We start from the raw sequence: 25,198 nt of genomic DNA, 5'->3' as shown, positions 1-25,198 counted from the left end.
ACCATCTTACTGATGGGAAAACTGAGGCCCAGGCAGGGAGACAGGCCTCCCAGAAGGCACCTGATACACAGACATGCTAAACAGAAAAGCCCAGAAGTGGATGGCAAACTGCTAGGTAGTATTTATTTTTGTTTGGGGTCACATGACATGTGCCCATTCGTTTACTGGTTTAGCAAAGGTGCGTGGTGGACCCACCAGATATTACTGTTTAGGGTCTGCAGGGGTGAGTCTCGCGTCCACGCTGGTACACGGGTCTCTACCTCATCTCTGTGGGATTCCCTGAGGCTTGGTTGAAGCTGCTACGGGACAGCCCAGCTACCAGCCCCCTTCCTTTCCAGCAAGTATCATGCTGTGGGTCACAGGAAATAGCCCCGGAAAACCACTTTATGTGAGGGGACACCAAACATGGTCTCCCTCCAAAAGCCTCCAGCCTCCAGGCAGAAAAGATGATGGGGGCAAGAACTTGAGAGCTCACACAGAAACCGTTTTTATAAAGCACCAGTCTTTAAAGAGAGACGTGCACAGCCAGAGGCCTTCCTTTTGGACTTTATCTTAACTTGACAGGCGTCTGCGGTAGCCCTGCCCGCAACTGGAGACGGGGCAGTAAAACCCTGTCCACTGGGCAACAAAAGCAAGGCCAACCCTGTGCCATTAGCGGGGGTACAGGTGGTGCTGACCAGGCTCAGGGGCCTGGCACGGGAAGGGGCAGGGGAGGGGATGGAGGGGAAGAAAAGGGAAAGAAGCACGACAGGGAAAGGAGGGGTCAGGGAGGGGAGAGGGAGGAAAGTGCCTTTGTGCTAGCCTCCCATCCCCCATCACAATCCCGAAGAGCAACAGTTATGCAAATAGTGACCCCTCCCCCGAGCCTGAGCCGCCCACCACTCCTAGCTCTGGGTCTCTAGGTTTGCTCTGCTGTCCGTCGGTCTCTCTCCCTCTCTCTCCCTCTCTCTCCCTCTCTCTCCCTCTCTCTCCATCTCTCTCCCTCTCTCCCTCTCTCCCTCTCTCCCTCTCTCTCTCCCTCTCTCTCTCTCTCTCCCACTCTCTCCCTCACTCCCTCTCTCTCTCTCTCTCTCTCTCTCTCTCTCACACACACACACACACACACACACACACACACACGGACCCTGAGGCCTTACCCACTCAGAAAAGAAACAGGCCCCTGCCCCCCACCCCCTCCTGTAAGACCTTTAGTCTTTTGACATTAAGTTTACCCTGGTTTTACCCTTGCCAGCCTCTTTCTCCATTTTACTTTCTCACTTTGGGGCCAGCAACAGCTAACCCAGGGACCGAGTTCACAAATGGAAGAAGGGATGCATTGCTCAAAGCTTCGCAAAGTAACTAAACACACGGCCCGTTTCCGTTTCGTTTCGCCAATTCTCCCAACGAAATACAATAATCTGAAGAGGGAAAACTGGCTTCAAGGTGGCACCCTCCACATGAGCTCAGTCTGGACCCCTGCCATCCACCTGGAAAGTCGCAGCCAGGTGACAACTTCCGGCCCGAGCTGTTAATAACCCCCCTGCTCTTTTTTTCATGAGATACACACTTCTGATTGTTTCAGTTTCAGATTACCGTCAGCGTCTAAATTGGGAATCCCAGCTCCTCCACCAGTGGCGCATCAGAGGTGGATATTCAAAGCAGGACTTATTGACAAACGGCGATGCAAACGGCGATGCAAATCTGCCCCGTAAACCTGGGCACGCATGACACAGACACCGAGGCCACTGTCCATCCCAGGAGCTTCCATCCCAACCAATAACTGGGGGGTGTGAGTGTCATCTGTCACCCGCAGCCCCAAGATGGCAAACAATGACTACAACAATGATGACAGACATCTGTGGGCACACGCAGAACCCAGTGCCTGTTACACCTCCAGCTGAGCTTTTGCCAGCTTTGAAATAAAAATCATTAAAAGACAAAGCCTAAATGTTTTCTGAGTCCCAACTACAGACTGGTAAAGGCTTCTCTTACCTCCTGGGCACAGGGGCCCCAAACCAAGGACTTTTAAAACATTCCACTCTGGGAATGCCAGAGGACAGGACACAGGGACGATTGGAGGGGTCCACAGGCCTCACCTCACCCCATTGCTGGGTTCTCATCAGCTGAAATTGCAACCCCTTTCCTTTTCCCCTGGAAAGTTCCCACTCCCAAAACGCACAATGGTCTGTCTGGCTTTCCCCACAAGGGCTGCCCCCAGGCCTCGCCTGATAAGCCCTCAAAGTCACTCTACAAACCAGAAGGGCCAGAGTGCTCCAACCAGTCCAACCTCCAACGATGCGTCTGCTGAGTGCTTGCTGTATACAGGGCACTGTTGTGCGTTCCTCACGTACTTAACCCTGAGAAGCGACCCTTAGGCACTGTCATCCTCTGTTTTTTACAGAGGAGGACACCGAGGCTCAGAGAAACAGCAAGGTCACACAGGGACGCTCAGGAAGGGTGCCCCCCTCTCACTCTCCAGCATCAGAACTGGGGTCTCCTATCTGCTGGAGCATTTCCAGCAATAGAATTAGGAGACAAATCTTACAAATTCAACTGTCTAAACTTTATCATGAGTCCCTGTGGCTTTCGGATAAAATTCCTAGCGACAGAAATCATAAGTAAATTTGAAAACACATTATCTCAAACAACTTAGATGGAGTGTGGATGATACACATTAGAAAGGTGGGTCAGAAGATAAGAAGTGGCTGTGGTGACAACATTTAGGATACTGATGCCAAAAATGCATGTGAAAACTTAGAAAAATACTTTTTATGCAAGTTGAGGGCAGAATACAATATTTCTAAATTTACGCATTCTCTTCTAGGACACACTTTAAACATGTGTAATTAAATTAGGAACTCCAACATTCTAAGTAGGGAGAACCACGCCAGCAACAACGAAGCCACACCGACCAGCCACAGTTCTGCTCTGCATCGCAGATGCACACAGACTCCAGCGACCCCCTCTGCAGGCCTCAGGCCCCTCTCTCTCTCCCGCGCTGGGCCACACCACCCAGGAAGCCATCAGGTTAGAAACCAAGCGCTGAAGTTCCCATTTTCATCATGAAAAATGAAATCAAGCCCATCCTTTCCCATAGACTCAGCAAATTAAGTTACTGGATAGGGTTTTTCCCCCAACATTGTTTTTCTCCCCCAATCTTTGCTTAACCCCCCAGGTGATTGCTAATGCTTGCTTAAAGATGATTAACACAATCTTTTAACAAAGGTGGGTGTTTCCGTACCCAGAAGTGTAGGTTTGGCTCTTTTAGAGTTCAGCAGGTCCTTATTTCTAGGGGCTGCACACAGAACTCATGAGTGAAAAGGCCCAAGACCACTCAGAGCAGGAGAAAGAGGGGCTTCACCAGGAAGAGGGTCCCCCAGCTACAGCTGCAGCCCCAGACCGCTCTAACTAGGGCAGCAGGTGCCCCCAGTAACACTGCTCCCTCCGAAGGGGCGGCCAACAGCCAGTGGCAACCTTCAAAACTAACCACCACCTTTGGGGGCCAAGGCCCCTGCCTGGTTCCTTTGAGTCCTCGTGATGACAGCCAGGCCAGGACCTACCAGCTACTTTTGTTTCATGGGGAGCAGAGGAGGCAGGGGCCTCAGGCAGGCTGGAGGCCCGAGTTAAGTTTCGCTGGTGAGTGGCGGGGGCACAAAGGAAGGAACCTGGTGGGGGGGGGAGGGGAGGCCTCAGAGCTGGAGGGCTGGGACAAAGGCGACAAGAGACAAAGGGACAGGAAAAGGGAGCCCGCTTTCTCCTCTGAGGAAGGAACTCTCCACTGAGCCTAATATTTCACTCACACATCCCCAGGCAAGAAATGCATGATCACAGGTTTTAGGAGGTGGTGGCGTCAGGTGTCACTCCTCCTGCCTCTGCAGTGTGTTGGCTTTCCTCGTCATCGTCCCCCTCCCCGCCCTGTCCAGACCCCCTCCTCAGCCCACTTGTTCAAAGTCAGCAAGGCTGCCTTTGATCGGCTGCCTCTCTCCAGCCCTGATCTGCCACCCTGAAGAGAGACAAAGAATTATTTATTTGGAGAAAAGAAAAACCCTCAAAGTGTCAGCCAGTGACAGACGTGATACTCTCTCTACAGGAGCAAGATGGCAGGAGCAAGGTGCCGGCTCTTCTAGTCTGCGGGGGCTTTCACCAGCAACACACACCGGGGCCCCTCTGCACCCTCAGATGCTTTCTAAAATCCCACGTGCTTGGTCCTTTGGGGTTTTTCCCCTTTACACCACTGCCTACCTCACTGGGAGGTTGTAATGATTAATCTGTAGTGACGGTGAACGTGCCAAGCACCAAGGCGAGGTCTGCAATAAAGATGGCAAAATCTGAAACGCAGGCAAGGTCAGACCAGAAAGACCCTGACTGTCTGGCTCTCAGTGCCACAGTCAGGGAAACCTCGGGGCTGTCTTCCTTGCAGCTCCTGATTTGTTTTATTTCAATTTGCGTTTGATTTTGATTTTAGTAAGGGAGAGACAGGACGCCCCCGCATTTTACATTAACAAAGCAGATCTGACATCCACACTGAGGTCAAGCCAACCAGCCAACCAAGGGGCCGTTAAAAGGGTGAGGCCAGGAGGCTGTCTGGAGGGACAGGCGGAGAGAGCCAGGAGCCACTGGAGCAGCCCCCTCCAGAGACCACAGCCCTCCTATGCAAACAAGCTTGGCTCCTTCCCTCCATGCTGCTGCCCACGCCAGAGCCCTGCTTCTCTGGACACCACTCCATTCATCCAAAGAGTGGAGGACCTGCGATGCACCAGGCACGACACGTGGCAGTACGGTCCCCGCCCTCCCAAAAGACCATCACTCGTAACGCGTCAAGTCCTTCACGCACGCTGTTTTAAACCAAGACTTTTACGAGTACCGACTGTGCGCCAGGCACTGGGGGCTCACGCATCTGTTGGGACCTGGGGAGGGACACTCCTAGGCTCGCAGTGGGGACAATGGGGCTTGAGGAGTGGTAGAGCCTGTACCCAGAAGAGGAAGAAGGCAGCCGGGCCAATCAACCAGAGAGAGGCTGGGAGAGCTGCTCCAGGTTCCTCCCTCCTGTGTGGTCTGGTCTGGGGCTGGGCTGGACGGCCAAGCTGGTGGTGGCCGTGGCTCCTGCATCAGGGTCAGGGGCAGATCCTCACCCAGAGCAGCAGATGCTGCTGTTCTGGAGGGGAGTGGCGCTGTCTGTGGCCTGGACAGGCTAAATCACCCCTCCCCCGGCCCTTCCCTTCACTGTCACAGCAGCTCCTCCCCACGGTTCCTCCTCACCTCTCCCCACCCACCCGCCCAATGCTGAGTCCCATTTACACCCTGGTCAAGCCCCAGCAACTGCCCCGCCAAGTAATCAGACCAAGGATCAGGCCACAGTCGGCTCTGGATCAGAACCAGCTTTTGTCCTTGTGAAAAGAACTCTGCGGTGACACATGCTCCGAGTTAAAAAACATTTTCAGGAAGAAAAAAGGGAGTAGGAAAGAATCCATGTGTATCTCAAGTCTGAGAGGCAGTTCTGGATGGGGCCAACACGGCTTCCTGAGAAACAGCGGCCCAGAGTGGCCCCAACCCGTGACCCTGGCCCTCCCCAGGGCGGGATATTCCAGGATAAACTCACTGACTCACCCACCGGAAAGGGTGGCACTGTGGCAGGCACCTGTGCCTCGGAGGTGGCCTGGGCCTGGCTGCAATGCCCAGCCCCCAACCGCAAGGAGAGAGATTGTGTTTTTGGTAAAGCCTAGGAAATTTAACTCAGGTTGGAGAGAATGTAGACCCCTGAAAGCTTCCTTAAAACCAGCGTACCTTTCATTCTTTTAGTTTATGTCCTTGTGGATTTGTGTTTCCAGCAACCAATTCTTCAAAAATTTTCACTAGAGTAACAGCCGTACGTGAACGTTTTTACTCCGACTCCTCTCCTGTCTCCAAGGTGCAAGCAAATCATCGCCTTCTCCCATCTCTTAGCCACACCTTGACGAGGTCCTGGATGGCTTGGCTCCGTGGAGCCACACACTAGACACCGGGACCACAAAGGTATCCTTTACCATCACTTTACAGACAAAGAAGCAAACACTCAAGTTCTCTTCAAGTGACCAGTCCAAAAATCAGAGCCGGCCGGCACGACACAGGGGGCTGGGGCAGGTGGAGCCAAGGGCAACCCGGCTGTTTTCCGGTTGGGGGCAGCAGCGGCAGCCGAGGGGAGGCTAGAATGCATTCCGGTGCCTTCTTGGGGGAAAAGCCCATCTGAACCTGCAGGATATGTCTCCCATTTAAAGATGCTCGGTTAGCATCTTGAAACACATGAGCCCCAGATAAAAGGCAAGAGTAGTCTGTAAGCTCTCTGAGGACAAAGAATTGGCCCACGTCCTTTCGTCTGGAGCCACATCTCAGGGGCATCAGCTATTCAAAGGAAAGACTAGACTGACCAGATGAATACCTGGGAAAAACAAGTATGTGCACTGACCCCTCAGTGGATTCTGGATAAAGTGTTCTCCTGAACTGATATCATTACGGTAGCCTCACTAGAAAGGGGTGATTTAAAGGGAGTGAGCATTTCATGTTCTAGGAAAAGCCTGAATGGCCAGCTTGGAACCAAAGAAGCACTCCCCCCACCCCGCCCCTGACAGGGTGTGGCCAAGACCTTCCCCGAAGCACAGATAGGAGCCACTGGCAATTAGAAGCCACACTGCTGCTGCACAAAAAACCCACAGCCCAAGTCTTGAGCCGCCCCCTGGAATCTTGTTTATCCTCCGTGGCTAAGCAAACACAAGTCTTCTCAGATAATGCAAAGGTCAACTGTAGACTTGTGTGGGCTGATAAAATCGCCACCAACCCTGAATTACAGGGGGTCAAATCATAAAATATTCCTGCACAGATAAGCAGGGGGAGTTAGAGGAATCAGAACCAGGCTGTTTCCCATCATCTGAGGTTAACATCCCCCTAAGACTCCAGCTGAGTAACACCGTTCAGGATTCCAGACCACACCCCTGCCCACCCACTCCTCAATCCTCTTCACAAAATGCAAAAACCGGGCAAGAGAAGAATCACAGGGCTTTCAGTCTGAGAGACCTCAGAAGTTGGCAAAAGTTGGGATAATTCAATACTGGTCATTTTTGCACACATCTCTGAGGACACTTCACGTCTAAGGCTCCATCAACGTCAAAAACCTATCTCAGAAAACACAGGCAGGGACTTCGCTGGCAGTCCAGTGGTTAAGACTCCACGTTCCCAATGCAGGAGGCACGGGTTTGATTCCTGGTTGGGGAACTAAGATGCCGCATGCCACACGGTGTGGCCAAAAAAAAAAAAAGAAAGAAAGAAAGGCAAATGCCAAGGCCAGGGCTCAAAGCAGGCAGCCACACTTGGACATGTTCTGAGGGCACTGAGGCTTCAGGGAGCCGTTCAAACACAGAGACAGGGCCCTGGGAGGTGGAGGTTCTTCCTGGTCACTCTTCCAGTCCACAAATATGAACTGGGTATCAAGCCAGCAGGTGTCAAGCCCCCAAGTTTACAGGTCCTAGCCCATGGGCTCAAAGATGATTGTGAGAATTTTCTTAAAGTCAGGTGATGTCAGGGACTTCCCCTGCTGGCGCAGTGGATAATACTCTACGCTCCCAAAAAACAAATACCGTACGCTAATGCACATACATGGAATCTAAAAAAAATGGTTCTGGTGAACCTAGTGGCAGGGCAGGAACAAAGACGCAGATGTAGAGAATGGACTTGAGGACATGGGGGGAAGGGGAAGCCAGGACGAAGTGAGAGAGTAGCACTGACATATATACACTACCAAATGTAAAATGGATGGCTAGTGGGAAGCAGCCGTGTAGCACAGGGAGATCAGCTCGGTGCTTTGTGACCACCTAGAGGGGTGGGGTAGGGAGGATGGGAGGGAGGCTCAAGAGGGAGGGCATATGGGGATACATGTATACTTACAGCTGATTCACTTGTTGTACAACAGAAACTAACACAACATTGTAAAGCAATAATACTCCAATAAAGATTAAAAAAAAAAAGACTCCACGCTCCCAACGCAGGGGGCCCAGGTTCGATCCCTGGTCAGGGAACTAGATCCCACATGCATGCTGCAAATAAGAGTTTGCATGCCACAACTAAGGAGCCCATGTGCCGAAACTAAGGAGCCTACCTGCTGCAACTGACACCCAGCTCAACCAAATAAATACTAAAAAAAAAACAGGTGACATCTAAACTGAGACATGAACAATGAATAGGGATCCCCCAGGGAGAGAGAGAATGGAGAGAGGTGCTCCAAGCAGGGAGAACACCTGTGCAAAGGCCCTGAGGTAGGTAGCCTGGCCCTTCCTTTCCTTAACTATAGCCTGGCAACATTCTGTATCTAAGTCTCAGGGTTCACACTCTACCCTAATGACAGAAATACACAGTCATAACTTTTATTTTCCAACACAGAAACATTCCAAATTACCCAAATTTTTTTCCCAACATACAAGGTCCACCACCTCCTCAGCTCTCCCTGCTGACCACCTTTCCATTTCTGCAGTGGCTTCTTGGGAGCAGGAGCTTCTCATTCCTGAACAGCTCACACAGACCTACAGTTCAGGAAACACCCTAGCTCCTCACTGTCTAATGGTCACCCCAGCTGCCCGTCCATGTCTCCAGAGCAGGCCTGGGCAGGGAAGGGGGAGGGCATGTTTCCTAATCCAAAGAAAAGAGCGAATCCGATCTGTTCTGGACAGCGTAGGCCAGGAAGGAAGTAGGAAGTCATCGCAAGTGCAGGAAGTCCTCGCTCATCCCTAGATGAGACCAGAGCACAGCCCCGCAACCGGCACTCCGTTCCGCGAAGGGAAAGATGGTCTGGGGGCAGGGAGCAGCGGTGAGAACAAGGCTCTTGGCCCTGCACATGCTGTGCACTGGAAACACACAAACACTTCTAACTTAAAAGCACTTGGAAGCTCCATCCTCACCCCCAGTCCCCACCAAAAACAGACTTTGGGAAGAAAATGAATCAAGTTTTACAAGCTTCCCTCTTTACCCAGAGCTACAAATCTATCAGTGGGGAAGCTTTTAAAATAAACTCTCTCCCAGCACTGTCACTTCCTTTCTTCTATTTGCTACAATCCACTCCCCCATACACACACACACACACACACACACACACACACACACACACATACACACACACACACACACACACACACACCCCCACCTCTTTAACCTTGGCTGTGGATCCTGAGTCTGAAAGAGAAATTCCAAATTCAGAACACACACCAATCCACCACTTGTAAATGCTTCCTGCTTTTTATTCTCTTCCTCTCATTTACTCACGCGTCTAAACATACCCAGCACAGCTCCCTAAGAAGGAATACCTTCCCAAGAACCCTGGCTACCTTTCAGTCTCTCATTCAGGCATTCCAGAAATACTTCCCGGGCATCTTCTAGGGCACTCTGCACCACTGCCACAAAACAGCACTGCAGGTTGAGTGCAACCTCCGTTTTACAGATGAGGACACTGAGGCTCAGAAATAAAGCAACTGGCACAGGCCACACTGTGGTAAAGGCCCAGGTAGGGATTTGAACCCAGGTGGCTTCACCCAGTTCTCTGTACCCTGGTTCCCAGCATCCCTGCCATATATCCATCAGACACAAAAAGCAAAATTGCTTCCTTTAAAAACAAAGAGAAAAAATGACTCATTCTAGATCACTAGCAGCTCTAATACTAAATCTTGAAAACTGGTGCTTGAAAAAGGCCATTTTAACTGGTGCTTCCAAAAAGGATCATGGAAAACCCAGCCAGCAGAAAGTCGAGCCTGTGCTTCAACACCGATGACACCATTCATGTGGCTCCTGGACGCACAGGGTCTAGGGCGTTGGGAGGTTTCCCCAGGACAGGGAGGTTGCCCGAAGGGCTTCAAGGAGCTGGCAGCCCAGCAGCCGAGGTTAACCTCTTGCTGCCCCCAGAACTTAGGGAAGGAGAAGCGAGGGCTGGGTGGCCTTCCTGCAGTGATCCCTAGACCTCCTCTGAGACTTGAGGTTCTCCAATTTACATGACCCACGGCCCTAGCACCTTACAGAGCAGACCATGTTGTGAACTCCCAGGAGCTGGGGGGTAGCGGGGGAGAAGGGAGGGCCCCTCTGCAGATGAAGGGATCCAGGCTATACATTGGGGTCTGTGGCTAGAAGCAGCTCAGACCTCACTCCCAGTTCCGAGGCTGCTTACAACCCATATTCCAGCCTCACAGAGGAGGCAACAACACAGCATCCCCCAGAAAAACAAAACAGAAGAAGGGCTCGCTCCATTTTACAACTGGCCTACCCAATTCGTCCTCAACTCTCTGGCTGGCTTTCTGTACCCTGAAATCCATAAACAGGCCCTACTTTCTGATTCCATCTTCCTCCCCGGCAAGAAGCCCCTCTCCTCTCTGGCCTCTGTCTGTCCCCAACCACTACCTAACAGAATTCCCTTCCTGCCTGTCTGCTGGCAACCCTCCTCCCCCACCAGCCCCCAGCCCATTCCCGCCTGGACCCGCCACACCTGGGCCCCTCCTGCCCCAGCTCTCAACTTGCCTCAGTTCTAAAGGAGAGCAGTAAGAACTTTCATTCCTCCTGTCCCTCCCACTGGGTTGCTCAGCATATCAGAAAATACTTTATAAAAAGTCTGATGATGTTATTCACAGGTGCTGGTGGTGTCTCTGCGGTCCCACTGTGCTTCATACACACAGTAGTGTCCTCACTGGATTCTGTCTCCTATTGCCTCTCGCCTCCAGGACGCCGGTCAGAAAACCCCCTTTAGGTGAGAGACTGGGAGAGACACTAAAAAGAACTCTAACTCAATGACTGAACTGCTTGAATGTGAAATCCAACTTCTCATTCAAAGCAAGAGCAAAGCTGCCAAACGCCGGGCCATCCTTCCTTCAAGAAAGGAAGGATTTCCAACTCACCCTTTCAACCAAATCCAATGTGGCCTCTTAACTAAAATCCCTCTACTCTACAGAAGGGCCTTCTCGGATTATTTTCCTTCAAAAAAACATAATTTACACATCGAGTGTCTTTACTTTCCAAACCATTCAAAATTAGGAAAAGGGGGGAGAAACACGTCTGTTTCTCTTTGAAACTGTCAAAATTAGCATTCAGTAATTAAAAATCACACCCTTTCTCTTAATAACCTAACCAGCATGATACAATCAGGTTGTGCCAACTCTTTAATCCAATTGACTAATTACAGATTTTAATTTAGTCAGTTACTGAACAACTGTTGACAATTTGTTTTCATTAGGGACAGAACAGAATAAATATTTAGGCTTCTAGTCACAGAGACTCCTGCGATCAGCTCTCCACCGTGACCCCAACTTCGGAGTGAGCTCTGGCTCCAACGGCACCCTGAAACTCAGGTAAGCGCGTGGCTGGGAAGCCACTTCTCAGCTCCACCCTGCGCCCGCACAAATCCTCCCCCGAGTCGCCCCTCTTAAGGCAAAATCCTGAAGTGCGAGCAGCGGCTTCAATCCCCAAAGTACAGGCAATTCCCAGATTCACACACGTCACTCAAGAAGGGGCAAACACTTAAACGCTGTGAAGAAAAATAAATTCAACGCTACATGTCACTGGCTTTTAAGCAACAAAATAAGTTAACAGTCAAAATAGGTTTATCTGCATTCATCTCACTGGGAAGCAAACTGTCACTAACATCTTTTTTTTTTTTTTTTTAAGACACATGTTTACGGGTTTCTACAGAAATGATTCAATTCTTTCTAAGAACATTTTTTTTCCCCAAGGTTCCTCATCTCTCAAAGTCATCCTAAAGTTTATTAAAATAACGGTGTGGCTCAAAGACTAGGAATGGGGCCCTGGGTTCAAATTGTGCTCCGTTATTTAATGACTTCATAACCAAGGCTAATGACTTCATCTTGGAGCCTCAAGTTTACTCATCAAAGGAGTGGGATAAAAACAGCCCCTGCCTTGTAGAGTTACAGGACTAGACGGCATGCCCATGCACGGCGCCTAGCCCAGGGTAAGTGTGCAATAAAGGCTGGTCACTGCTACATCAGAAATCGCTTCTGTATCCCTCCCTGTCCCCATGCTACAAATGGGGAAACTGAGGCCCAGAAAGAAGACAATGGCCACTCAAAGGTTACAGCTAATAAGTGGGGGAGCTTGGTTGAGAAGAACAATTTCTGGACTCACAGTCCAGTCATCCATCTCCTCCACTGGCTGCCAGCTCAGAACAGCAGGGAACATGGTACTTGAGTGTAGGGGTCGGGGCTCTGGAGCATCCTCCAGAGGTGGGAGCTCTCCACCCAGGAGCTTACACCTGTGGTGTCCATTTTCCAACCCACATGTTCCCTCACAGGGAAGCCCTGCCTGAACTTTGGTAGATGACCTAAGAGCAAACTCTGACCTCTGACCCTCCTGACTCTCAGGGGAGAACGTGAGGGCCTTTCTTCCACCAGAGCCCAACTCTGGCCATTCTAGAACACAGCTAGAAGGAGCCACCTACACTGCTAGGTAGGTGGGGGAAGCACAGACGTTAAGTCAGAGGTTCCCAGCCTGAGGACTCCAGCCAGGTCTCTCAAAAACTTCACGGACTCTGGAGTCGGGCTGATATTTTTTTTTAATTCAACACCAAAATCGGGTCTACCTCAGCTGAAATAAATCCCAAATTCCCAATTTTTTCTGAGCTGATGAAATGCTCTAATCAGCAACTATATAGCTCTTGTTTTTCCTATGTCTTCAGTAAAATTAATGGTCACGATGTATATAATCTATTTGTAAATGAAATATTTTCAAGCATGGAGTCCACACAGGGTGGTAGGGGATTAATAAAAGGGAGGCTTAAAAGTGAAGAGATGGGGAAACTCTTCCTTAAGGTATATGATGAGCCTGAAGCAAAATATCTCCTTCCTGGGTGAGGTCACTGAAAACCAGCCCAGCCCCTCTGCCTCTGGGAAGCACAGCGCTGATAAGGAACCACACGACCCACAGACAGGGCTTCGGGTCATCTGCCCCCTTGGGACCGCTCCCACCTAGTCCTGCCACCTAGACCCACCAGGGCTGGGCAGTGGGTCACCAACTACTTAAGCAGCAAAGATGCCAAATCTGGTATTAACTCTTAGGGAAACAGCATGGTAGAGCAGTACAGAGCACTTTAGTTTAAGTACACCTTCAACATTCCTGAATCCCTCTATTGCCTCAATTCCCTCTTCTACAAAATAGGACAAAAAAACAGAACTTAGGGACTTCCCTGGCGGTCCAGGGGTTAGGACTCCGTGCTTCCACTGCAGGGGACACAGGTTCGATCCCTGGTCGCGGAACTAAAATCCCTCATGCCACGCAACACGGCCAAAAACAATAATAATAATAATTAAAAGGAAAAAAACCCAAAAAACAGAACTTGATCCACGGGGCTGCTTTGAGGACAACATGAGATAAAACCCAAAGCACTTAGAAAGGTGCCTGACATACAGTTAGCACTCAATTATTGTTTGTTGTTATCAGTTCTTCCTTCATGAAATGGGAGGAATGTCCTGTCCCCTACCCAGCCTGAATAGGGTGAGAATAAGAACACTTTAAAAAAAAATAAAAACTTGGCACATAGTAAGTGCTCAATAAACACCAGTTTCCTTCACTAGAGAGTCATCATTATTAAACCACGACGCTGTAGTTTAGTAACTCATCCCTCACCAGGAAACCACCACCCCGACTCCCAGCGGCTCACTCCCCCGGAAGATTTTCGCTCAAATCGGGTGAGGCCACAGGCAAACACGGTGATCTGTACCTGCTCTCTTCCATTCCAGTTCCCTTTGACAAAGATGCTGCTAGCAAAGTAATGCTGAAGAAAGTATGTGGCGACAGCCCACTAGATTTAAGTTCATTTTCCGTAGCTTGGGGTCAGAATCGACTGAAGCACTCCAGTGATCAGGTTTTCTGTGAAGCCCTGTGCTGCGCGTTAGCCCGCTGACGGAAAGTCAGTGTGGTATTTAAAGTGGCAGCCATCACGACTAACTCAAATTGTATTGGCTTCCCCGATGCTGAAATGCTCTGCTGAAACCATCAATTGGCCAATTCGGAGATAACACGGTGGCTGAAATTCCCTGTCATGCTGTAAAATCCCCTTTTGAAGTGGCTCCGCAGCCCGGAGACCTGCAGGGAAACCTGCGCCCAGAGCTGTGGCCAGAACCGCTCGTGTAACACCAGTGGGCACTGCCAAGAGGAAGGGCCTCCAGAGAGAGGATAACATTTTCTCCTGGAAGCCTTCTAAAAGACAGCAGAACAGAGCGGCCGCGTGCACACGCCCGGCACCAGGCCTGCCCACTGGGCCGTCTGCCCCCTCAGCACTGGCCGCATGGCCAAAGCCATGGGAAGCCCACGACATCTCCCAAAAAAAGCTGCAAACTCCTACCGAATGGCACAGAGGCAGACCCAGGCGCCAACCTCCCAGGTGCAGGTTTTCTAAAGTCAGTGGCTGCCACAGGGATCAGGGGCCCATCCAGTCACAGATTTGCTACCACTCTACCCCAAGCTTCAGTTTCCCCCTCTGTAAATTGAGAGGCTCTTTCTTGATATACGTTCTATGATTTGACGATTTGTTCACATTTGAAATAGACCACAGTTTACAAACCATTCTTATATGCTCTCACCTGGCTTCAAAGAAAATCTTGAGAGGCAAAAAAAAAAACAAAACCAAGCCTTGTTTCACATCATTTGTTATCACAGATAAACCAAGCCTCAGAGAGGCCAAATGACTTACCCAAGGCCACCTGGAAGAATCAGAACCTGAACCCCGGTTATCCAAGTCCAAATCCTCTGTGCTGTCCGCGACACTGCCTTAGTCCCATCACCAACCAGCACAGGGCCATGCATGCAGCAGGCTCACAGGAATAACTGCCCACCAGCAGACTGCTATCCTGGGCCAGTGTGCAAAGCCACACTCTGTCCATCCCAAGAACTCGCAAAGCTGCAGCCAGCATCCCGGGCAGTGGGGAGGGCTGCCACCCTAGAGCCTGTTCTCTCAAACAGCCTTTTGTGACTGGGAGAGAAGGATCAGAGGAAAGCCTCAGACGGGGGCCCCAGGGAGCAGCTGTGCTTCTTAAGGTCAGAGGACTATAAAACAGAAGTGAAATGTCAGGCGCTTCACCCAAACACACAAAGAGCGAGGGACACAAAGCCTGCCTCGGAGCTGTGCAAACAGCTGTCACCAGGAGGGGACAGGGAATTTTGAAAGCTGGGCCAAGCTGGGTCAGACAGGATGCCCTGAGACCTGTTCTCAAGATTCCTGCCGCGACCAGAGTCTGAGCCCTGCAGATGTTCAGACAACCACCACCACAAGGGGCTGGAGACCACCACCACTACCCACGCCCCCGCTGCCACCTCAACTGCAGACAGGCAGAGGGAGCTGCCACCCAGCAGAAACAAGCGACGGACTTCAAGTGGGAGCCACTGCTTGTTCAGCACTCAGCAAGCATCTGCTGGGCACCTCTCACAGGCTCCATGAACTAAGAATATGGCAGCAAAAACGAAAGGCAAAGGTCCCCAGGAACCGCCAGGCACCACCTGGAAGCAAGGCAGGGAATCAAGTCTCCCAAGAACCCTCAGAGGTGGGAATGACGCCCTCCTTATTACCCATCAGGAAACTGAGGTCAGCAATCGCTTGCCACTTGGCCAAAGTCACACAAGCCTATAAGACCCAAGATTCAACTTCAGCCTTTTCTGGGTAAGCAGCTTTCAAAGTTTAGACTGAGGGCTTCCCTGGTGGCGCAGTGGTTGGGAGTCCGCCTGTCGATGCAGGGGGCGCGGGTTCGTGCCCCGGTCCGGGAGGATCCCACATGTGGCGGAGCGGCTAGGCCCGGGAGCTGTGGCCGCTGAACCTGCACGTCCGAGGCCTGTGCTCCGCAACGAGAGAGACCACAACAGTGAGAGGCCCGCGTACCACCAAAAAAAAAAAAAAAGTTTAGACTGAGACCCGCAACAAGGCAAATTTTACATTGAAAACCCAGGGCACGTGTTTATTTATAGGCACCCATAAATTGCTGAAAACAGAAGTTTCCCGAAACAATGCTTATGTTTACTCTTTGCGATACAGAGTTTCTTTTTTTGATTTGATTTTTTTGGTTGCGCTGCTCTGCTCGGCATGCAGGATCTTAATTCTCTGACCAGGGATCGAACCCGTGCCCCCTGCAGTGGAAGTGTGGAGTCTTAACCGCTGGACCGCCAGGGAAGCCCCAGAGTTTCTTTTTTTTTGTAATTGCCAGTTCGTGACCCACTAAGTTGATCTCACAAAGCACTAACGGGTCATGACTCACAGTTACCATTCACCACTTGTCCATCTCCATTAAAACGCATATTTAACATACTTGATCCCTGGGCAGGGATCAAACCCTTCTCACTTCTCAAGGCCCAGAGCCTAGCTCACCACCCTCAGGATTTACTCAAAACTCTGCAACAGGCCCCAGGAGCAGGGGCAGCAGAAAGGGGGTGGAGATAAGAGCTCCTGCCCTCAGGAGCTTTCGGTCTAGAAGAGGGAGAGGAAGAGATACAACCTTGACCCCCATCACTCTACTTCCAGGCAGCAAATAGCAAATGAATAAAAGTCACAGAGCTCCCGGGGGGGAGACAGAAGAAAAGGCGGGTGTTCCCCTAGGGGTGGTCCTGGCAGGCCTGGTAGAGGCAGCCACATTCCAGGTTGGCATGTGCTCTACAGCAGGGCTGGAGCAAAAAACCCATCTTAAGTACCAAGGAGAAGCACCAGGGACGGGTCAGAGGGGCCTGGGGAAGTTCCAGATTCCCAGAGCAAGGGAAACGGCTACAAGAGTAGAGAACGGACACTGACTGAACACCACAGGCCGGCGCTGGCCAGGAGCGTCCACGCGTCGGCACTTCATCCTCACGAGCAGCGGGGCTGGTTTAGAGGCTGCATGTATGAACCCCACCCCCAGTCACTCGCGGTTGCTTGAAGAAGGTGGATTCAAACCCAGGGGTCCAGAGTGCTAATCAACCAACAGGTGGGTCACGTATCCCAGGAGCACACCTCTCACACCAGCATCATTCTGCTGCTGCCCCCCCTTTCGGCCATCAGAAAGCCAGGACTCATACCAGGCCTGAAATGAGATAATAAGAATGAGAGCACAGGGGGTTCCCTGGTGGTCTACTGGCTAGGATTCGGTGCTCTCACTGCCATGACCCAGGTTCAATCCCTTGTCAGGGAACCGAGATCCTGCAAGCCGCGTGGCATCGCCAAAAAAAAAAAAAAAAAAGCACACGTTTACGGCACTTACGCTGTACCAGACACAATATGTATTGTGTGTGTGTGCGCGTGTGTGTGCGTGTTTAATGTGTGTGTGTGCGTACATAAACTCATTTAATCCTTGTAACAACCTCATGAGGCAGGTATACTTTATTAACCCCATTTTCCACCTGAGGAAACTGAAGCACAGAGAGGTTAATTAAGGTCCCCAAGTTCACACAGCTTGTAAGTGCAGCAAGACGGCATAGGGCAAAGGAAAGAGTTATGGAATCTGATACGGTTTATAGGTTTGAGTCCTACTGATGACTTCAGGTGGGGCATCTTTCCCCTCTGGGCCTCAGGGTACCTCCTTGTAAGACGTGACCTCCCATTCTACCACCTGCAACCCTGCTACCTACACATACTACATTAAATACCCTTCCCGGCCACCACACGGGAATGGGGCTGTTTACCTACTCCCATGACCAGTCGTGATGTTCTGCATCCTGGGCTCTCCAAAGAGAAGGTTTTTTAAGCACACAAGCGCATCCTGGGCAGCATCTGTCTCCTCCACTGGACATGGAGCAGAGCGGGCACTCGGTAATTGGACTGAATCAACACCTCAAAACTTGGCAGTGTCTTCTGCTCCTGGTCTGGGGGCCAGCTGACCAAGGCCTCGGGCACCCAGAACCAGCTTCCCGTGGACCTGCAATGGCTGACACATCCCTTCCTCACCTTCTCCTTAAGGGTCCTTTTAGGGACTCCTCACTCAATTCAAAGGTGAAGTGAGGCCCGAGGCCAGCCAGGGCAACGTATGTACCAAAGAGGACAAAGAGGGCTTCCCTGGTGGCACAGTGGTTGAGAGTCCACCTGCCGAAGCAAGGGACACGGGTTCGTTCCCTGGTCCGGGAGGATCCCACATGCCGCGGAGCAACTTAGCCCGTGAGCCATGGCCGCTGAGCCTGCGTGTCCGAAGCCTGTGCTCCGTAACGGGAGAAGCCACAACAGTGAGAGGCCCGCGTACCACAAAAAAAAAAAAAAGAGGACAAAGACAAGACCCCAACTGCGGGGCTTTCGAGGCTGGTCATCCCTGCAAATATTGACACAGCACTGTCCCGCACAGGTAACCTTCCCTGGACAGTTTTCCACGCCTTTCTCACTGTTACCCCCACAGTGGGCTGAGCAAGTATGACCCTTGTGCCAACCTTACAGTCAAGAGAACAGACCTTGAAAAGTGGCGGCCCCCCGCAGCTGACAAGGGGTGTGAAGCCGAAATCTGCATCTAGGTTTCTGCACGTGCCAAGCTGCATGCTCTTCCCATTCAGCAACGCGGCAGCCACACACGGGAGTGGGACAGGACCACTCTGTCCGACACAGATAAGGGGCACAGACGTCTCAGGGGAGCATTTATCAGTGCCAGCCTATGCCAGGACCGCCTGCTCTGGCCCTGGCAGGGGTCTAGGGGGTGGGGAGACAAGACACTGGTATTTGGGGGAGGACTCAATGACACATCAGAGGAGCCCAGGCACCGGAGGGCATCATCGGGAAATTAATGTATCCAGTTCCCTAGGGTCAACTTGCTCTTCCAGAAAAACATGCTGTTATCTCCATCATATTAAAAGGTTCTGGGGGAAACTTTGGGGATATAAAAAGAAAGAAGGGCTTCCCTGGTGGCACAGTGGTTGAGAGTCCGCCTGCCGATGCAGGGGACACGGGTTCGTGCCCCAGTCCGGGAGGATCCCACATGCCGCGGAGCGGCTGGGCCCATGAGCCATGGCCGCTGAGCCTACGCGTCCGGAGCCTGTGCTCCACAACGGGAGAGGCCACGACAGTGAGAGGCCCGTGTACCGCAAAAAAAAAAAAAAAAAAAAATGAAAGGAAACAAACTCACCAAGCACTGGCCACAGAGAGACAACCATTTTACATATATAATCCTACTTAACCCTCACAACAAACCCATAAAGGATTCACCATTTCCCCATTTTACAGATGGCGAAACCAAGGCTCCGAAAGTCCACCCTGCCAGGAAATGACAGAGCAGGAATTGGAACTCAGGTGTGCATCCCAGCCACCAGTCAGAACCCAAACCCTTCAAAATCCAGAGGATTCAGGGTCCAAGGGGGAGAAAAAAGTATAACATGAGAGAGAAACATTCCTAAAACTCATCTTGCCCAGTCTACAAAAAACCCCATTACCCTGGCGAATCAAAAACAAACAATCATTATTGTCTATCTGCTGTAAGCTCCCAGAAACATGTATTAAAGAAGTTTATGTGAATCGTCTAATGCACTTGTGCCGTGGTCAGAATTATTACCAAGCTAAAAAAGATTAATTTTTCTAAATACTCTAAACCCCAGACGCTATTATAAAGGCTACAGCTAGTGTAACATTTCTGTTATCTTGGCTGACAGGCCCTCAAGCACACACACCTCCCCTCCACCGCTCCCTCTTAAGCTCACACACACACACTCACCCACAGAGGCGGGAAGGTCAAGAGAAGGGGCGAGGAGGCTCTGGCCCGAGGTCCCCACTACAGAAGCAGCTTGCCTTGGAAAATCGAGCTGGGTGTCTCCCGGCTCCCTCAGAGCGGTGAATGGCACACAGCTAACTCTTGGTCCAAGTCTGCAAAGGCTTAGCTAACAAAGATGGCATTATGCACAGACTGGAGCGCACGGCTGGTCTTGGAGTTCAAATGAAGTGACCACTGCCAAAAACTTTGTTTGGGTCCCCCCTGCTCCCCCCGCCCCACCTCCCGCCTTGAAATAAAGGGCAAGGATTTGCAATTTGGGGTCTTGCAGCCACTTGAAACCCATTAAGATGGCCACACTGCCCGGGTTCTGGCAAAAAGCAATTCCAGTTACTCATTTAGTGTTTAATTAGCTACCGATAGAGGAGGCTGGCAGCCTCGGGGGTTAAGAGGAGCTGCAGCAAACAGGGTGGGAGCCCGAAGAAAGGCCACGACACACAGTCTGAGCTCCAATGGGGGGCTGGGGGGAAACAACCGTGTGTATGTTTTGTTTTTATAATCCGCCACACAAGGGTGCCAAGGGTCAGAGCCAAAGGCAACGCCGTGAACTTGCCAGGACCTCTGGGCAGATAGCTAGAGCGGCTTATCGCGGGGGAGAGCACACCCCCAGCTCCTCAGAGCCCAGCTGCAGCCTTCTCCCGCTCCTGCCCACGCTGCCACCCTCTCACACCCCTGCCCCCAAAGGGTTCTGGCAGGCGGGGACGCTCCCCGCCTGGCAGGAACCTTAGCTCGGCACATCCAAGGAGAGTCCTCTCAAATATCACTTTGCTATTTCAAACCCACCAAGGACGCTGGACCCCTGCCACAGAGCCACAAATACCTCAGCTCCCGTCCACGCCCAGGACTCTGGGGCGCTTTCCGACTTTAACCAACCCGCCTGAAGACACAGGCTCACAGCTGGGAGTGGAGGGGGGTCAGCTGAGTCCTGCTGGGGGAGCACAGGGGTAAGAGAGCCAGCCCCACTGAGGCTGACCTGAAAGGGACCACAGGTCTTCAGAGCAGGGAAACTGAGGCCCACGACTCGCCAAGGTCAGGGGACTCCACATCCACTTGGCACCCCACATTCTTCACTGGGGATCACAGAGGGGACAGCAGCCATGAACCTCCTGAAATCATGTACAAAGTCTCCCCAGTGGGGATACATGCGTTTTCTGGAAGGTAAGGCCATAGCTTTATATCACATTTTCCCTGCCAAAAGAGCCATCGCACCATAACAAACTCCCTTCTCAGAGGCCAGGTCCCACCTCTGCCAGTGACTCTGCAATTCACCTCTCAGGGGCTTCAGTTTAATTCTCTGCTAAATTTATTTCTTCAGTGACTATACATGGGCACACTTTGGGTCAAATGATAATATCTTCCCTCTGTTTTGCAGGAATTCTGTATCAAATGACGGTTGTCAAAAGCTCAGAGGTGGAATTTGGAAGAGTGGGGTCTAGTCCCAGCTCTGCCACCTCCTGGCTACATGCCCTCAGACAAGCCATCTAAACTCTAGGCCTCAGTTTCTTCATCTGTAAAATGGGAGTGAGATTAAATAATAAAACCTGACCAACAGACAGCTGTGAAGCCAAACCACAACCATGTACTGAAAAAGCCTTTTGAAAAGTACAGCAATGTGAGGGTCACTGCTCTCCAGCACCTTCAACTCAGAGGCGCTGAGCTAGTAGGAGGGACTGTCCACTCCACAAAAGGCCAGGACCAGACAGACATCGGCATCTAAGAGAACCCAAGGGGACCCAAGGGCTTTACCAGAGAACCTCTGCCCTGGCCGGAGGGGAACAGCAAGGAAACAACAGGCAGGGTCCCTGCGAGCCTCTTCCCATGGCCTCTGGGCAACAGCAAGGAAACCACAGGCAGGGTCCCTGCGAGCTCCTCCCATGGCCTCTGGGCTCTTCTGACTTCAGGTAAACCAATTTCTCAGAAAAGTACATTCTGGGTACCAAACCCTGCATCGCTCTTCATTACGTGTGGTCAACATCAGGGTGCTCCGGCTTACACACAATGAGCCAAGCAAACTGAAGTTTCCAGGTGTGTGGAGGAAAATAGACTGTGACTCAAATAAAAACTCACCAATTCAGAGAAAATTTAAACCCCCTCTCCCACCGCTGAGTCACCTGGTTCATTCCCGGCCCTGTAGCCTGGCTTGAACTGACCCACCACCAGGAAGGAGAGACCACTGGCCAGGGACACAAATTCATTTCTCTAGGAGAGCTGAGACCAGGATCTTCCCGAATGAGGACCTTCCCAGCCCCACAGGAGTCCCTCCTCACCCATGCCCCACACACACTCACTACTCACTACCCACTGAGGCCCAGGCGGGTATATCTGAGCTGCACAGACAAACCATGAGAATCTTTGAATCTCCTTGATTGAAAACAGGCCAGTTACCGCATGCTCTTATTTGCACTCCACTTTATCTTCTAAAAAGGATTTAAGGTAACTAGTCAACCCACATTAAAATCACCTGGCTCAAGATGACCCAGCAAAAACGAGTCACTAAAAGAACATCTTCCAATATTCTACTGACTATCCAAATTACCAAAATGCCCAAAAATGAGTATTTTTTCTTGCCCATAGTTCCTTAATACCTTCATTCATTTAGCATGCGTACCTACTATGTGCAAGGTATTGTGGGAGCTACAGAAATGAATAGCTCTTAGATGAATGGTCTCTGGCATGGAAAAAATGAATAAGCTGTGGTTAGAAAGACAAACCTGACTGAGAAGTTAGCAGGAATAGGTGCAAACGGGTGACATTTGCCACGGACCTGTGCGGCCAAGTCTCGGCAGTGTTAGGAACACAGATTCTGGAGTCAGTTATGACCTGAGTTTGGATCCTAATTCTTACAACTATGATAACCTCTCTGTGTCTCAGTTTCTTCATCTGCAAAATGGAGTTAGCAACATGTCTTCTCTCCCAGGGCCACTGGCAGCTTGAAATGAGAGCCTGAACCTAGAGTGCCCAGCACATGGAAAGCCACCAACAAAGGTTTGTACAGGTGGTTTGTATAGCCACTGAGATGAAGGAGTGATCAGAGTGTACAGCAAACTATCACCAAAGTCCTCCACAAAGAAGCTGAAAAGTGGACAGGATGTGACGGATAAGAGAGGCATTCACCCCAGACAAAAGGAAGGGAATCCAAAGAGGCTTCAGCAATAACTCTAGCAAGAAAGATGAGGGTGAACAAGATAGTAGCCATGAGAATGGAGAGAACACACGAAAATTTGAGGAGGACAAAGAGAAAAAGAGGGTTCCTTTTCTTCATTTTCTTAAATATTTTTTCATTTTCCCATTGCTTCTCCTTTACCCCTGCAACTCAATACCCACCCCCCCTTAACTCCTTCACAATAGAGACGTTCCCTACCCATCCCCATTCATCACTCCATCCCTCCTTTCACATGACCTGACTCTCAGGCCACAGGACACCAAGTGGATCCCAATCCAGGAGAAAGGGTTTTGATCCCAAGATCTGTGAATCCTAGGCCTCAGGCACTGTGATTTCAGCTCTTGGTAGCTTCTTCTAAATGTCTACATCAACCTCAGCAATCTCTACACAATTCTGCTGCCCTTCCTCAGCAAATTACTGAAAGAAAACCCATGTAAACTTTCACTACCACCGTACTGTTCCAAGATGGCAGACCAAACCACAAATTGCCAAAGAGAGTCTCACATTATGTACTAGAGAGCCAAACTTAGTTAAAAATTATTAACTTCTCCGAAACATAGCACAGACATCCTATATCAAGACAGTAACTGGAAATAGGTACGTCCCCCACCCCACTCTAAAATGAAACCATTTTGCATAGCTGTCAGATACAGGCCACACAGGAATTGGCCATCCACAGGTTAAAACACACACACAGACACACACACACACACACAATTTTTTACTAGGTAGAAAAGTCAAATTCCCCAACTATTTTTATATGGCTAACGTAACTCTTAGCCTCTACCCCAGGAAACCCTGTGATCATCACCACCGATTTTCCCAGAAGAACCACATCACAAGTGAACCAGCCCTCTCACCTTGTACTACTAAAAGTTCACCAGGCTATAAGTACCATTCAGCAGCTTCTCTTTTTCAACCCTGGAGAGGGCACAAGAACTGGTCAATTTCCTCAGCATTCCACTCCAAGGGTATTAGCCTTACAGTCATAGCAAAATTTCATCGCACTGAATGTTCTCAAAACCAGGGAGCCCCCAGGGGAGTCTCTTAAGTCCTCATATTACAAGGAGAAATTTTCACCAGAAAGATACTTGTGGCATGGGATCTGACCACTTGTGAAACTCAACCAAATGGGTTCTGGTCTCCCAGGCCAGTTTCAAACTGCATGCAGGGGATGCAGATGGCCCGGCCAAGTGGGTGGGCTCTGATGACATTCAAAAAACCAACTTCCATGCCCTAGAGCTTTGGGACCATTTCTTCCCACCTCATGCAGAAGTGCAAAATCCAATAAATGACCTCTTAAGTGCACATGCATGTGCACACATACAGGCACACACACACACTTAACCTTCTACAAGACCAACAGGAAGCAAAGGAGGCTGGGAAGATCTTCGGACACTTCCCCTTCCATCCCCCCGCAGAAGATCCTAACCTGTTTCATCTGATCATAAGTCCGACTCCACCCCAACTGTAGTCCAATTTTTTTTTTTTAAGGGGACCTTGGTGGGATATGGACATGTGACAGACACCTCTCTTACAATCTTAAGAAACTCATCCAAGGAGAATGAGTGATAGAGTAGAAAGCACTACAATGTGATGAAACTATCTTCACAAGAACATTTTCAACACAGGTTTATGGACCAGCCAAGGACCTCAAAGTACACACTGTCTTAATGGACAACACAAGCCCCCCCCCATAAACAGACACACGCACCTCCCTCCAAAAACATAATTTGGAAGATCCCTCCCTGGAAAGTAACCTAAGAATCTATTTCACCAAATTCTCACTCAAACACACCTTCTACTCCAAAACACAAGTTTCATATTTACTTTTCATTTTTCTTGGTTGTGGTCAACTTCTTCATAAACCAGCACCGAAGAGGCTCAGCCCCACCATCCTCCCAGGTGACTGCCCAATCAGAACATAAACCCCACATGGTTGAGCCCCGCATAACACCATTTAACTCTCCAGATAGGTATCTACACTCTTCTGCATGATTATAACATTATGAAATACCATTCACCAAGTCAGACCGCTGCCGGAGGAGAGTACGGGGCGAGGGCAGCAGGGAGGTGGGCAGGACAAAAAGAAAGGCAAGGAGAAAACAAAGACCACTGCCAGTTGGCTGTGTATTTGCTTTTGGTACTAAAGAAGTTCAAGTTATCCAACCCTGCAATTATCGCCAGGATTAAAAATTTGTTACTCACGTAATCATGAAAGGCTTTTGCTTCACTTGAATGTTCACAAGTGTCTCGCCTTTCAGGAGCTGCACAGTAAAGGTCCCAAAATACGCTGCAAGTTGAAAAATAAAATAAGATCAGGTTACTAATTATTACTTGTGTGCCCAACAGCAAGTGT

The 25,198-nt window shown here is 50.4% G+C and overlaps 1 protein-coding gene and 1 long non-coding RNA gene across 13 annotated transcripts in view; one reads left to right on the top strand and one right to left on the bottom strand.

Annotated features, from left to right (window-relative positions):
- Positions 1-25,198, bottom strand: part of SSBP3 (single stranded DNA binding protein 3) — a 164,904-nt gene that overhangs the window by 135,371 nt on the left and 4,335 nt on the right. For 10 of the 12 annotated variants that reach the window (XM_033866249.2, XM_033866230.2, XM_033866242.2 and 7 more), the window contains exon 4: positions 25,048-25,132. In XM_033866249.2, coding sequence (XP_033722140.1) covers positions 25,048-25,132 — 85 coding nt within the window. Of the gene's footprint in view, positions 1-25,047; positions 25,133-25,198 lie in introns of those variants that run through there. The other 2 variants (XM_073789408.1, XM_073789417.1) reach the window with 2 other exon arrangements.
- Positions 91-2,139, top strand: LOC141276006 (uncharacterized). The gene is made up of 3 exons (XR_012324754.1): positions 91-115; positions 1,269-1,484; positions 1,562-2,139. It is a non-coding gene; the product is annotated as an uncharacterized lncRNA (long non-coding RNA).

Source organism: Tursiops truncatus, chromosome 1, assembly GCF_011762595.2.
Source record: "Tursiops truncatus isolate mTurTru1 chromosome 1, mTurTru1.mat.Y, whole genome shotgun sequence".
Taxonomy (NCBI): Eukaryota; Metazoa; Chordata; class Mammalia; order Artiodactyla; family Delphinidae; genus Tursiops; species Tursiops truncatus.
This window is presented reverse-complemented; position numbering and strand designations above follow the sequence as displayed.